This window comes from Prionailurus viverrinus, unplaced genomic scaffold, assembly GCF_022837055.1.
Source record: "Prionailurus viverrinus isolate Anna unplaced genomic scaffold, UM_Priviv_1.0 scaffold_60, whole genome shotgun sequence".
NCBI classification, from domain to species: domain Eukaryota; kingdom Metazoa; phylum Chordata; class Mammalia; order Carnivora; family Felidae; genus Prionailurus; species Prionailurus viverrinus.
The window spans coordinates 482,014-494,892 of record NW_025927622.1 but is presented as its reverse complement, the minus strand read 5'-3'; the positions used below and the strand labels follow the sequence as shown (position 1 = coordinate 494,892).

Below are 12,879 nucleotides of genomic sequence, written 5' to 3'. Positions count from 1 at the left end.
TTCCTTGGCTCAATTCCCAAGAGCGGGCGGTTCTGTCTTCTGGACCGACTCGGCCAAATGCCCGAGCACGCCTGCACTGTGTGCAGACTACTCCCCCGGCGTGTGCCGCCGCTGCCCCGCACACACCTGCGCGTCCTCGCGGCCACAGGGGCCCGCTAACCGTCGCCCGGTTAGTGGCCCCGGGCTCACGCGCTGCTTGTAACGGCGGGCGCTCGCCGCTGGGTGGTCCCCGGCCTTCGCTGGGCCCACGGGCGGGGCGCCCCCGCAGCGACACCGCAGTCTCCAGTGAGCGGGAGTCTGACCGCGACTGACTTTATTTACTTTTAAAAGAAAACCTCCAGTGTTCAAAGAGCTGGGCGATATTTCTGGGAGCTCGAGCCCCCCACCACGCGTTTCCAGTACTATCTCAAGTGGTCAGGCATCCCGCGGTGCCGAGGTCAACCAGCCGGATAACCGTCCTAAACTCGCCAACGCGCCGCGCCGCCTGCGCGGACCTGGCAGCCCTCCCCGCCGGCGAGCATGCGCACTCGCGCGGAGCCGCGGAGCCGCAGCCCAGCCCGGCCCGGCCCCGACCCCGCCCGCCCCTCACCCCGGCCTCCCATTGGCTGGTGTCACCACGCGTCCGCCCCGCCTGCGCGTACAACCAATGAGGGCTCTGTTGGGCGTGGCCTAGGGCGGGGAGGCCAGGCCCGCCGGCGCGCGTCCATTGGTTGGCTCGGCGAGGGGAGGAGTCGCTGCCTCCGGCGCCCCCGCCGCCGCGATGAACCTCAGCCGCCTGTGCCGCCTGCTGAAGCCCGCGCTGCTGTGCGGAGCCCTGGCCGCGCCCGGCCTGGCCGGCACCATGGTGAGCTGGGTACCGGAGGCGGGCCGACGGGCCGTTGGGCAGGCGCGCGGGGCCGCGGAGAACTCGGGCGGGGGGCGTTCGGGAGCAGGCCTGGGCAGGAGGGACCCCCGATGGGCGCCTCCGGGTTGCGTCGAGGGGGCTGGGGGGGGCTTGGGCACCCTCGGCCGCTGGCGGCCCCGGCCGGGGCCCGGCGAACGGGAGGCGCCCGGTGGGCTGGAAACCCCGGGTCACGCGCCGCGGGGCGTCACCGCCCCTCCCCCGCCCCGTGCACCCCTGGGCCCCGCGCGGTGGCGTCACAGACGGGCGGCCGGGCGCCCTGGCTACCGGCCCTTTGTCCCCCCGGCGCGGGCCCTGGGGCACAGGCGCGGCCGGAAACGGTCCCGGCATGGGCCGCACAGCCGCCGGCTCCCCGGGTCGCCGCGGCAGCGGCGCCGGTTTGCCGGGCAGGCGGCGGCGCCGAGTCCCCCCGCGGCGGAAGGCTGGGGCTTGCGGGCGCAAGAGGGGCGCGCCCCGACGGAAGGAGCCGCGTTAGAGAGAGCGGGGCAGGCGGCGCTCGCGACCTGTGATAGCGGGCTGTAGCGCCGATTCCCGGGATCCGGTGCGCGCGGGGGCCCCCACACCCGCCGCTGGAGCCACCTGGCGGGGTCCCAAACCCTCTTTGGGTCTCAGTGTCCTCTGTCAAATGCGCCCTGCCGCGCAAGCGGCGGGCGCCTTCGAGGAGTCGTCGTCCTCAGTTTTTCCTTGTCTCGGGGACATGGTTTTCTTGGCGCGGACCCGCCTGGGAGTCCTTCCTCTGGGGACCCGAGCTGGGCGATGGGCCAGGTGGCAGCGAGGTCCACAGGCCCCTCATGGTGCCCTTGCCTTACAGTGTGCCTCCCGAGACGACTGGCGCTGTGCTCAGTCCATGCACGAGTTCTCAGCCAAGGACATCGATGGACACATGGTTAACCTGGACAAGTACCGGTGGGTACATACCTGCCTGGTGGGAGAGGCAGGGGAAAAGGTCGATGGCCCTGACCTGGCCTGACTGCACCATCTCTCCTCCAGGGGCTTCGTGTGCATAGTCACCAACGTGGCCTCGCAATGAGGCAAAACGGAGGTAAACTATACTCAGCTTGTCGACCTGCACGCCAGATACGCTGGAGTGTGGTTTACGGATCCTGGCCTTCCCTTGCAACCAGTTCGGGAGGCAGGTACGTACTTGGCCAGCTGTGTCCCTAGGTGTCCCTGTGTCGGGATGGTCGAGACTAGGGTGGGCGGGTGTGGGGAGGAGATCTGGGTCGGGCTCTGTGGCAGCGGGGACCAGGGGGGAGTCCAGGCTTGTCCTCACTCACCCAATGACCCTGCTTGCCCAGGAACCAGGGAGTAACGCGGAGAGTCAAGGAGTTCGCTGCTGGCTATAATGTCAAGTTCGATATGTTCAGCAAGATCTGTGTGAACGGGGATGATGCCCACCCGCTGTGGAAGTGGATGAAAGTCCAGCCCAAGGGGAGGGGCATCTTGGGAAAGTGAGTGCAGGGCAAAGGAGGGGGCAGGGTGGTCCGCAGGGACCCGGCGGTTCCGCAATCGCCACAGATTTCTCATGATCTCACATTTGTCTTCTAGTGCCATCAAATGGAACTTCACCAAGGTAAGAAGGGGGGAAGGGGGGACAGGCTAGGACCGTGTCCAGGGCCAGCTCCTGCCCCTGGTCCGTTTATTCAGCCACAGCTCAGTGCCCTGCCCAAAGGGACTCAGTCCCGGCCCCAGGGGCCGCATTCCCCCCCCCCCCACCCCAGAGCTGCGGGGTCCCTGTTTTGACGCGGCCCCTTCCTGCAGTTCCTCATTGACAAGAATGCTGCGTGGTGAAGCGGTACGGTCCCATGGAAGAGCCCCTGGTAGGTTCCTCTGCAGGGGCCCGCTGGGGGGTGGGGGCCAAGGAAGAGGCCAGCGCTGACCCCCTTTCCCCCCACAGGTGATCGAGAAGGACTTGCTCTGCTACCTCTAGCTCCACAAGGATGCGCCGCCCCTGCCCCTCGGAGCCTTCTACCCGGCACCCATGACGGTCTGCCTGAAAACCAGCCTGCTGGTGGGGCAGACCCGAGAACCCGGCGTGCACCCTCTGCCGGAGGAAGGTTCCTCGGCCCGGCTCGTGGCTCGGCGCCCCCCACTCCCCACCCCCGGTTATCTTGTGGGAATAAAACGTACAAATTGGCCTGCTGCAAGTTCCTGCCTCCCTGGGGTGGGTTTGGGGGGTAGGCGGGGAAGCCTTTTGCCCTGGGGGCCTTCTGGTTCAGGGGCAGGAGGGTGGTGTTAGCTCCCCAGGCTCTTGTGAGTTCAGGAGTTCTCTGGCTTCCTAGGGCTGCGTCTGCGCCCGCTAATCTTAGCAGCCCCGCCTGCTGGGCACAGGCTGATCCTGTGGGAGGTGATAGGAATTACTGGCTGTGACTCATCCAGGGTATTAGCCCGCTGCTCAGGGCCTGCCTGTGCTGGTCTTCCCCAGTGCCTAGATGGGAGGCCAAGGGGGCTGGGGCCTTGTGGCTCTGCCCACTGGAGGGACTAGGCACGTGGGGTGGGCTGAGCATCAGGCTGAGCTGGTCTGGGCACAGAGCCGTGCCAGGCAGGGCCTATGCACTAGACAGGCCTCACTGTTGGACACTGAGCCAGGGCATCCAGGCCTGCCCACGGGGCCTCATCTGGTGCGGCCGTGGGGGCGTTATCTACAGTCCCCCGCCCCAGGAAGGGGTGGGAATAGCCTGAGGCCATCAGTCCTGCAGACCAACGCTCATCCACGGTCTGGGGGGCCTGGGAGGCATGGTCACAGCTTCCTGCCTGTAGCTGCCTGGGGCCATCCTGGCAAGGGCGTAGAGGACGGCATGGCTGGAGAGCAGTTGGGTCTGTCCTGTCCCTCCCCCCCCCTCCCGCCCCCACCAATTTCCAGTGAAGGTCAGCAGCAGAGAGATGGGGCTGGAGGGCTGCAGTAGCCAGGCTGAGAACCCCAGCCACCCTAGAGCTGCTTCCCCTGGGTCTCCCGGCTCCTCACCTGTCCACGTCCTGGCTGGTGGGAGACCCTTCTAACCTGAGGACCAGACCCGGGTGTGCTTCCGTGGCTTCCGGGCAGGGCCTGGCGTGCGTTCCTGCCTTCCCCGGGGCCCAGCTCTTGGCCCTCCTGTCCTGGGCTACCCCACCCGCCTGAACCAACACCGTGAGGGAGCCTTGGGAATAAACCAGAACAGGGGCCGCAGCTGTGCACACCAGAGACTAGGGGAACTGCTCTGGAGAGCACCACCACCCTGAGTGTCCCGGGGTGTCCGGGGCGGGGGGGGTTGGGTCTCCCCGGCAGGCAGGAGGCAACCAGTGACTGGCCCAAGACACAGCAGGGCTGGCACGGGTTGGGCCAAGGCAGCTGGCCTGCCACGCTGGTGCCAGGAAGACACCGTAGACAACGGCCCCTTGTAGCGTGGGTCTGTCTCCTCAGCCTGGCCCTAGACCTCTACCCTGGCCTCGGCCTCCCGCGGGTCTGGGAGAGGAGTGGGCTGGTCTCACCCGCCTGGCTCCCTCCACAGGCAACAGCCCCCTCGACCTCCTCTGAGTGGGGCCGCCGTGGGCATCCGCTAAACGTTCCTGGAGGAGACACACCGTGCCTTCCTCTCCCCATGGTCTCTGCAGGCTGGAGAAGCAGACAATCTGGGAGGTAGTGAAAAGGCACATATATTTAAAAAAAGATCTCTTTACATATGTACACCTGCATTAATTATAAATACACATAGAAACCAGGGACCCACCCACACCGCCAGCTCCACGGCAGGTTCTGGGGCCTGGGAGAGAGGGCAGGGCAATAATTTAGGGAGCAGAGAGAGTGGGGAAGAATTGCATATATTAATGGGGGTGGGGCCTGTCCCATGGAGTCCCCCAGAGAAGGCAGGGCCCTGAGCACCTGGGGTTTCCTGAGTTTCCAGCTCTTGGGGCCACCCGGTTTTGTGGATTTCAGGGGTTTCTGGTCAGACCAGGCCCTGAGGGTGGGTGGGGTGAGGTGGGATGGGGAGCTCCTGCCTAGGCCTGGAGGGCAGGAGAGGGCAGAGGCACGGGCAGGGTGTGCCCCTCACCCCCGGGCCCTGCCCAAGCCTGGACCCCGCGACATCCTGAGTGGGACCTGCGCTGCCTGGGAGGGCCCCAAAGGGCGGGCAGCATCTTGAGGGGTCTGCCCGGTAGGGAAGGCACTACAGTGGAGGCCTCCGGAAGCTGGGGGGGGGGGGGGGGCGGGGGGGGCACAGCAGCCCCTCCCCGGAAGTCAGCAGGGGGGCCCTGGGCCCCGGCTCACCACCCGCCCGCCACCCAGGCCGGCAGGAGAGAAGTTCGAGTCCACGGAGACGTGCGTATTGCAGATAAGTAAGTTTCCCCTGGGACGCCGGCTGTGGGCCGCTTGCCGGGCCTACGAGCTGGGAAAGGGGGGGCCGAACTGGATGACGCTCTGCCGCTCGGGCCCCCCGCTCCCCGCGGGCGCTCCGGCCGCCCCGGCGCCAGGCCCGGCGTTGAGGGAGCGCAGCATGTCCTCCAGCACCTCCTTGAAGTTGATGTCACGGCGCTGGTGTGCCAAGGCCGCGGCGGCGGCGTCGGCTGCGGAGTCCGGGGCGCCCAGGGGCAGGCCGCCGGGGGCCGGCACGGGGTCGGGGGGCGGGAAGGCAAAGGGCGGGGGCTGCGGGAAGGCCTGGGCCGGCGGGCTGTAGGTGAGGTCCAGGACCTCGCCGGGGCCGCAAGGCAGCTCGAGTGGGCGCAGGGCGGGCGGCGGCGGCGGCGGCGGCGGCGGCACGGGGAGGCCCCGGCCCCGCGCGTGCTTGCGCTTGACGTCGTCGTCCATGAGCTGTAGCTCCTGCAGCACGCGGCGCACGCAGCCCTCGGGGATCTTGATGCCTGGGGGCCGGGGCGGGTCAGGGCCTCTGAAGCGGTGCCTGCTCCCGCCCGGCCCCTCTGGCGCGCCCACCTGCTCACCGACTTGCTTCTTCTGGTCCTTGGTCTTGAGGCGCACGATCTGCAGGTAGCTGCTGCTGGTGACGTCGGCCATGACGGCGGCGATGCGGCCCCACACGCGCAGCAGGGCCCCGCACAGCATGTAGTGGTGCCGCAGCCGCAGGCCCTGCACGCAGTCCTTGCCCTCCTGCACCAGCCGGCAGTGCCGGTTCCTGCGCCGGGGCGGGGGAGGGGAGGCTCGGATCCCACGGGCCCACGCACCGTCCTGCTGGCCGCCTTCGAGCTCCCCGAACGCCCCGGACGCCCAACGCGGCCCCCCCCCTTTGCCCTGTGCCATTTGTAGGGACCCTCCTCGCACACGTGCTTTGCAGAGAGGCCAGGGCCAGGCCGTGCAAAGCTGTCGCGCCCCCGTCCCAGTCCGGCCCCGGCCCTCACCATGCGGCGTGGCTGCAGTGCGTCAGCGAGAAGGCGTAGCTGTTCTCCCAGTGCTCCCTGGCCTCCTCCGCCGTCACCTGGGGACACACAGCCGCGTGAGTCACCCGCCTGGGCTGACCATCCACGATTCCCAGCGCACGAGCGGGAAGCTAAGGTCCACGGTGGCCCAGGCCTGCTCCTCCTGCACCGGCAGCCGGGTGAGCTGGGCGCAGAGGGCTGGCCTGGGGACCTGAGAAAGGGGAGCACGTGCGCCAGGGGGCACAGGCACCGCCCCTCCCCCCCCAGGCCCGTCAGCCGGCGCCTACCCAGTGGAACTTCCGGCACAGGCTGTCGAAGGTCTCCAGCTGGCTCTGCCGGCCCACGTTAGGCTTGTACACCGTGAAGTGCTTGCCGCGGTTCTGCTCCGCCAGGAGGCAGCTGGGCTTGTTGTCCCGGACCTGGGCAGGGGTGCGCGGGAGGTGGGGAGGTGGGGGCGATGCTGCCTGTCCCTCTCTGCCCCTCCCTGCCCTCCCTCCCCCTCGGCTGGGGTCCCGCCCCTGGGGACATGTTGGGGGCCCCCCCCCGAGCCACCCACCTTGTAGGAGAGGTAGAAGCCGTCGTGGGGGCCCGTCAGCTCCAGGGACTTGGCGTAAGCCTCGTCCCATTTCAGGCCGCGGTCCACGCTGATCTGCAAGAGCATGCGGGCTCAGAGCGGGGTGAGGGGTGCTGGGACCGGGCCTGCACGTGCTGGGCGGCTTAGCGCCCACTCACCTTATAGAAGACCACCTGCCCATCCTGTGGGTGCCCAGGGGCAAGGAACACCTGCTGGCTCTCCTCATAGATCTCATCGACGCCTGGAGCCAGGTCTGCAGAGAGGACGAGCAGGGGTGAGACCCTCCCATCTGGGGGCCACGAGGCTCCAGGCTCTGGGCTTTCGGGAGCCGTCCGTCCCAAGTTCTCGGGGACACCCCACAGATGTCCACTAGGGAGTGCAGCGGATGCTCCCCCGGCAGAGACGGCCCGGATGGCAAGTGGCCCCTCCCGTGGTGGCCTGGGGTCCAAGCCGCCTCCCCAGCCCCCACTGGACACTCACACTAGATGTAACTACAGACAACATGCCCCTCAGGGCCCCAGCTCTGCAAGGCTCTTGTGGGGATGGTTACATACGAGCCAGCAAACTATACCTGCCACCGATTTCATAAATAAAGTTTTATTGGCACATAGCCGTGACCACTCAGTTTCCCGTGGTCTGTGCTTTCACTACCACGGCCAAGTTGTACGCTCGGGCAGAGACTGGTCCTCGAAGCTGGAAATACAGACTCTGGTCTCTCTCAGGAGGGCTTGTGCCCCCCCACCGGCCCCTGCTGTGGGGTATCAGCCGTCAGGTTCCTTTGGCATGAGGAGAGCAAACGTGCCAGGCTCACCACCCGCACGTGGAGCATGTGGATACACCCCTCAGGCCTAAACAAAACCTTCTGGTCCTCAGGGAACGGCACTAGGCTGCAGCAGCCCCCCTCCCCGAGACGGAGTCTTCTTGGTGCCCCAAGTCCTGCCCCTCCAGGGCCCCCAGTTGCTCACTGGGGTGGGGATCACCCCAGCATGGCCACAGTCCCTCCATTAGGAGGCTGGAGCAGGGACAGGGGCGACACCATCAGGGCCATTTCGGGCTCTGGAGACCCCCACCCCCCACAGGCCCCCGCCCCGGGGAGGCCACAGCCCTCACCCAGGATGCCCATGTCGTATTTGCCCTCCTTCTTGTCCACATCGATGAGGTGGTCGAAGGTGTCGGAGAAATACTGGAACAGCGCGTTCTGCTTGTGCACCTCTAGCCCCAGGATGCGGTTCAGGAACTTGGTGATGGAGCAGTCTGGGGGGTGGGGGGTGCTCAGGAACTTGGTGATGGAACAGTCTGGGGGGTGGGGGGGTGCTCAAGAACTTGATGGAGCAGTCTGGGGGGGCGGGGGGTGCTCAGGAACTTGGTGATGGAGAAGTCTGGGGGGCGGGGGGTACTTAAGAACTCAACGGAGCAGTCTGGGGGGGGCAGGGGGGAGCTCAGGGCGTCAGGAGCCCCAGCAGGGCCCCGGGAGCTTTGCCTGGGAGGTGTGGGGGCCTTCCCATGGATTTGGGGGGGTGGGCTCTGCGTGGAGGACTCACCCTTCTCCACATCCAGACAGCCAGACCGGGACTCACGCCCACCAATGCCAACCGACAGCAGGCCCTGCTTCATATCTGCAGAAGGGGGGGCCTCGAATGTCTTCTGCCCCGTGCCAGCCCTCCAGCCGGCCCGGGGTGCCCGCCCTGCCACCAGTGCCCCCTCGGTAAGCTTGTGCGGAAGGGGGGGGGTCTTTGGACACAAATCCAGTCTGCCAATGCCAGTGCTCCAGACTGCTCCGGGTCAAGCTGTCCCCACACCGCAGAGACCTTCACTCATCCCCAGCTCACCCCGGAAAAAGGCGGCATCTCCTCCGGGGTAGCCCTGGGGCAGCGGCACCTTGTTCTCAGTCTGGCTCAGGATGGTGGTGAGGACACAGCTGAGGGCCCGGGCGCCGTACTGAATGCAGAGAGGAGGGGCGTTAGGGGACCCTGGGCGTGGACATGTCCCCTCCTGCCCCCCTCCCCCTCCCCAGGTACCTTGTTCTCAAAGTTGTACTTGCTCAGGTCACGGGACTCAGTGGCGCGGCGGTCCCCATGGGTCAGAGCCCCCTGCCCCGGATGGGGAAGGCCGTCAGGAGCTGTCCGGCTCCTCCCGGCGCTGCCCCGCGCCCCCCGCCTTCCCCTGGGGGAGCCCCCCCAGCCCCGCTCACCAGGCTCTCCAGCCGCTTGGCGACGATGGAGGCGAACCTTCGCTCCCCGGCCAGCTCGGAGATGAGGAAGACGTACTCGGGGGCAGAGACCTGGTTGGACCTGTGGGTCCGGCCTGAAGGCGGAGGAGGGCTCTCAGGGACCGTGGGTGGGGGTGGGGGGGGCAGCCCGGGGGCGGGGCAGCCCGGGGTGGGACTCACCGAACTGCTGGATGGCCCGGTCCGCGCTCCAGGGCAGCTCCAGTGTCATGTGGACCCGGCGTCGCTGGTTCTGGACGCGGCGGTCCGCTTGGAGGGAGATGCCAGAGCTGGAGGCCTCGGAGATGATGGCCACGAGCTGGGGGACACGGACGGGACAGTCGGAACCCTGCCTGCTCCTCTGTGCCTTGCGCGCCTCACGTGGGTCACTGGGACTCGTTTAAGGTGAGTACGGGAGGAGTAGGTGTCTGTCCGTGGGGGAGCCCACGTGGGCTCAGAACGGACCGTGGGCCACCCCTGGCCTGCCCTGGGTGGAGAGGAGCAGCCCACACTGAGTTCCAGTGGAGGGCCTCGCAGCGGCCCCTGGGCAGTGACAGACAGCACGTGACAGTGACTGGAGGCTGGGGCGGCCAGGGAGGCCTGTGGGGGCCCCACTCAGGCACTCGTGCACACACACGCCCAGCGGGGGCCGCGACGGGCTGTGGTCCCGGGGCCAGCCCCTCAGGAACTCTGCACCTCCCTGGTCACGCGGGGTCCTCACCCGCTCCCCCCACACGGGGGCGGGGGCACCTGTTGACACAGCCCACCCCCTGCGCCCCCCGGGCCCCGGCCTCACGCCCCCACCTTCTCCCCACTCATGAAGCGCTCCTTCTCCCTGAGGTTCACGTGGTCGATGGAGAGGCCTTGCTCTGCCCGAGACTCAAAGGCCACTGTCCCGTCGGGCCTGGACACCACACGGCCCTTCCTGCCAGTCATCTGGGGTGGGGGAGGGGGGAACAGCAGTCAGCCGGTGAGGCCGTCAGGGACTGGCCCCCGCATGCCTGTTTCCCTGGCCCCTTGCCTGGGTGCCCCGAGCTCCTGAGTGTGTGTGTGCTAGGGACGCTGTGGACCCTGGGCCAGGACAGCCTTGGTGCCAGGCCCGGGCCGCCCAGGGGCAGACAGCAGGATTTTCACTCCGTCCCACGTCTTCTATTATAAACCTGCTCCCTGGGGCAAAACCAGAGCCTGGGCTGTCACCACAGGGACATCCCAAGAAAGGGGACAGTTTGCAGGTGGGGAGGATAGGGAGGAGACACAGGGGGACAGGCCTGGGGACTAAGAGCACACGGGGGTGTGTGGGGAAGGTGGGTGCCAGGCCGGGCTGGGGAGCAGGGGGCAGGGCGACTGTGGCTGTGGGAGGGGAGTCCACCACCAGCCGGCCCGGCCTCCTGGGCTGCACACTGGATGCTGGACTTGGGGTCTTCCCAGCTCCAACCCCACGTCACGGTGCTGTGCGGGGACTCCGGGGTGGCCACGAGGGGGCCCCGTGGAAGCTCACCTCAGCCACGTGCTCGGGGCCCCCAAGCTGGTCGATGAGCTCGTCCAGAGTGTTGACGGGCAGCTCCCGGCCCAGCGCCCGCACCTTGGCCAGGAGGTCCTGCCTCAGCCGCTCCACACGCTCCAGGACACCGGGGCCGTGTGGGTCTCGCTGCAAGGGGCACAGGGGCCCTGCAGGGCCAGAGGTCAGGGGGTGCCGGCCAGCCCACCTGCCCACAAGCCCCACTGGAAGCAGTGAAGGGGTCCCTGAGGAGTGGGGCACAGTCGCGTGCACGGGGGTGTAGGGGTCTGGAATGTTCTCTCACCCCGGACTGCTGGTGTGACCCCCCCCTCTGCCTCAGGCCAGGCGCATGGCCCTGATGGCTCTCTGAGCCCGACTCCCCTGTCTGTAAGGTGGCAAATGCTGGGCTGCGGGCCTCACCGCGGTCATCGGCCGGCAGCCCGATGGCGTCCAGAATGACTACGTCGTCATCCAGCACGGACTCAGGGGAGGAGTGGAAGTCACTGTCCAGGCCGGCATCTGACTCGGTGCTGCTGTCGTCACTGATCCGGATCACGCCTGCCACCTCGCACACCAGCCTGGGCGCCTTGGCCCCACGGCCCCGTGGCCGCCCTGCACAGGAGGAACCAGGCTCATGGAGGGCCAGCCTGCTCCTCCGTTCTGAGGGGCCCAGCTCACAGCGACGCCTCAGGAGGGGAAGGGGGCAGTCCAGGGCCACACCCACGCGCCGGGACCCGAGTGGCCTGAGCCTCTTGCTCCGTCCAGCTTTTGGCTGCTCTCCCGGGTCCTGCCGTCAGCCAGGACGTGGTGCAAAGCAGTTTTAACGTCCCTGTCTGACTTCCTGACGCTTCAGTTTACTCTTGGCTGGTGTCTGGGGAGGCCAGGTGCCTGACCTCACACGGCAACCCTGGTTGCCTGGTTGGGTCGGCCAAAGGACGTACCCAGGTCCCGAGGGGACGGTGGTCTAGGCACCTTATGTACACTGCCATAGTCGGGGATGCCCCACGTCTGGCTGTGTGACCTCAGCTGGGCTGCCTGGCCTCTCTGAGCCTCGCTTCCCACAGTGAGCTGATGCCCAGCCTCTGCTGGAAAGCAGCCCTGCAGGCACCGCCGGGAGGGTGACCTCCCTCCTGGGATGCGCTTCCTGAGCCCCATCGCGGCCCACGAGCTAGCACGGTGGGGGCGCCGGGCTGGTTTCCACCTAGGGAGCGCGAGGCCGAGAACCAGAATCTTAAGCTCCCCCATCCGAGGGCGACGCTGGGGGCCACACACAGGTGGCTGCTGCCCGAGGATGAGCTAGCCACGCTGTCCCGCGGAAGCGGGGTTTGGTCTTCGGCCAACTGGGAGGCTGAGGAGAGGCCCTGCTGGGGTCTGCGTCTCCCGTGCAGCGGGTGCACCCCGGAGGCTGCCACCCACGGGGTTTCTCTTGGGGAGCTGTGCCGAGTGCCTCTGCACCTCCTGTCCCCCGGACGCGTGGGTGGCGGTGGGGGGGGCGCCCAAGTTGGGCCTGCTCAGAGACAGAACCCTCCCGGCTCTGCAGCGGGCAGCAGAGGGGTGGCTGCTCAGACAGGGGACAGCGGGGCAGAGGAATGAGCGAGTGAGGACGGGAGGGAGACCAGGGAGGATTCCGAGCCAGGCTGTGCACGGGAGATGGGACAGAGATCAGAGGCTGGGGGTGTGGGGGGAGCTTACGTTTTCTCTTACTGCCAACTCCCCTCTCTCGCTTTCTTTTGGTTGAAGGAAAGTGCTTCTGAATTAGTGACAAAAAGACACCCCTAAAATCAAGAAGCAAGATTATTCCCAGTACAATAGAAACCGCACCTGGAGTAGCTCTGGGGAGGGTGCCTGGGGTTTGGAGAAGGCAGGCAGGGGCAGGGAGGGAGGGTGTGAGGACTGGGGGGGCGGGGGGTGGGGGCGGGGAGGGAGGGTGTGGAGACTGCAGGGGTGCAGGCTGAGGGTAGGCCCAGGGCCACAGTTTCACTGTGAGGGCCTGGGCGTGGGGTGGGGCCCCGAGTGGGGCTCCCTCCTCCAGCCATCAAGGGCTCTGTGCGCAGACTGACCACCTCTGAGGGGCCCTGGGCCCAGGAGGCTTTCCAGCCCTGGGAAGAGAGGCCTGCAGCTTTAGGATCCCCAAAGGCTAGTTCCTAAAACCCGCGCTGTCCTTGGAACAGTGCTGCAGCCATGTGGGGGATGGGCACCTGGAAGCCTTGTTCCGAAATCCCGGGTCCCTTTGCTGGCACCCTCTGAGCCTTGGGGTCACCCGTGGCTCATCGCCCCGGCCTGTCGTCTCTGAGGGCTGGGGCAGTGTCTGAGCAGATGCACACCTGGGTTCTCACGGCTGGGGTCACAGGGCACTG

The 12,879-nt window shown here is 67.4% G+C and overlaps 2 protein-coding genes across 6 annotated transcripts in view; one reads left to right on the top strand and one right to left on the bottom strand.

Moving 5' to 3' along the window:
* Positions 1-716: 716 nt before the first annotated feature.
* On the top strand, positions 717-3,038 carry GPX4 (glutathione peroxidase 4). The gene is given in 10 exon segments (XM_053447918.1): positions 717-844; positions 1,713-1,807; positions 1,892-1,985; positions 1,987-2,037; positions 2,200-2,220; positions 2,222-2,352; positions 2,450-2,474; positions 2,663-2,678; positions 2,681-2,721; positions 2,799-3,038. Coding segments are annotated over 10 exon segments (591 nt in total). The 5' UTR covers positions 717-760; the 3' UTR covers positions 2,832-3,038.
* A 1,480-nt stretch (positions 3,039-4,518) lies between these two features.
* SBNO2 (strawberry notch homolog 2) overlaps positions 4,519-12,879 on the bottom strand; it is a 50,423-nt gene continuing 42,062 nt past the window's right edge. For 3 of the 5 annotated variants that reach the window (XM_047848275.1, XM_047848274.1, XM_047848277.1), the window contains 16 exons: positions 12,215-12,297; positions 10,943-11,134; positions 10,523-10,692; positions 9,829-9,960; positions 9,208-9,343; positions 9,010-9,122; positions 8,837-8,908; positions 8,648-8,756; positions 8,360-8,434; positions 7,929-8,114; positions 6,977-7,071; positions 6,801-6,893; positions 6,532-6,663; positions 6,227-6,303; positions 5,813-6,003; positions 4,519-5,734 (listed from right to left, as the gene is read on the bottom strand). In XM_047848275.1, the coding sequence (XP_047704231.1) occupies positions 5,256-5,734; positions 5,813-6,003; positions 6,227-6,303; positions 6,532-6,663; positions 6,801-6,893; positions 6,977-7,071; positions 7,929-8,114; positions 8,360-8,434; positions 8,648-8,756; positions 8,837-8,908; positions 9,010-9,122; positions 9,208-9,343; positions 9,829-9,960; positions 10,523-10,692; positions 10,943-11,134; positions 12,215-12,297 (2,335 nt within the window). In that variant the 3' untranslated portion in view covers positions 4,519-5,255. The remainder of the gene's footprint in view (positions 5,735-5,812; positions 6,004-6,226; positions 6,304-6,531; positions 6,664-6,800; positions 6,894-6,976; positions 7,072-7,928; positions 8,115-8,359; positions 8,435-8,647; positions 8,757-8,836; positions 8,909-9,009; positions 9,123-9,207; positions 9,344-9,828; positions 9,961-10,522; positions 10,693-10,942; positions 11,135-12,214; positions 12,298-12,879) is intronic. The other 2 variants (XM_047848276.1, XM_047848278.1) reach the window with 1 other exon arrangement.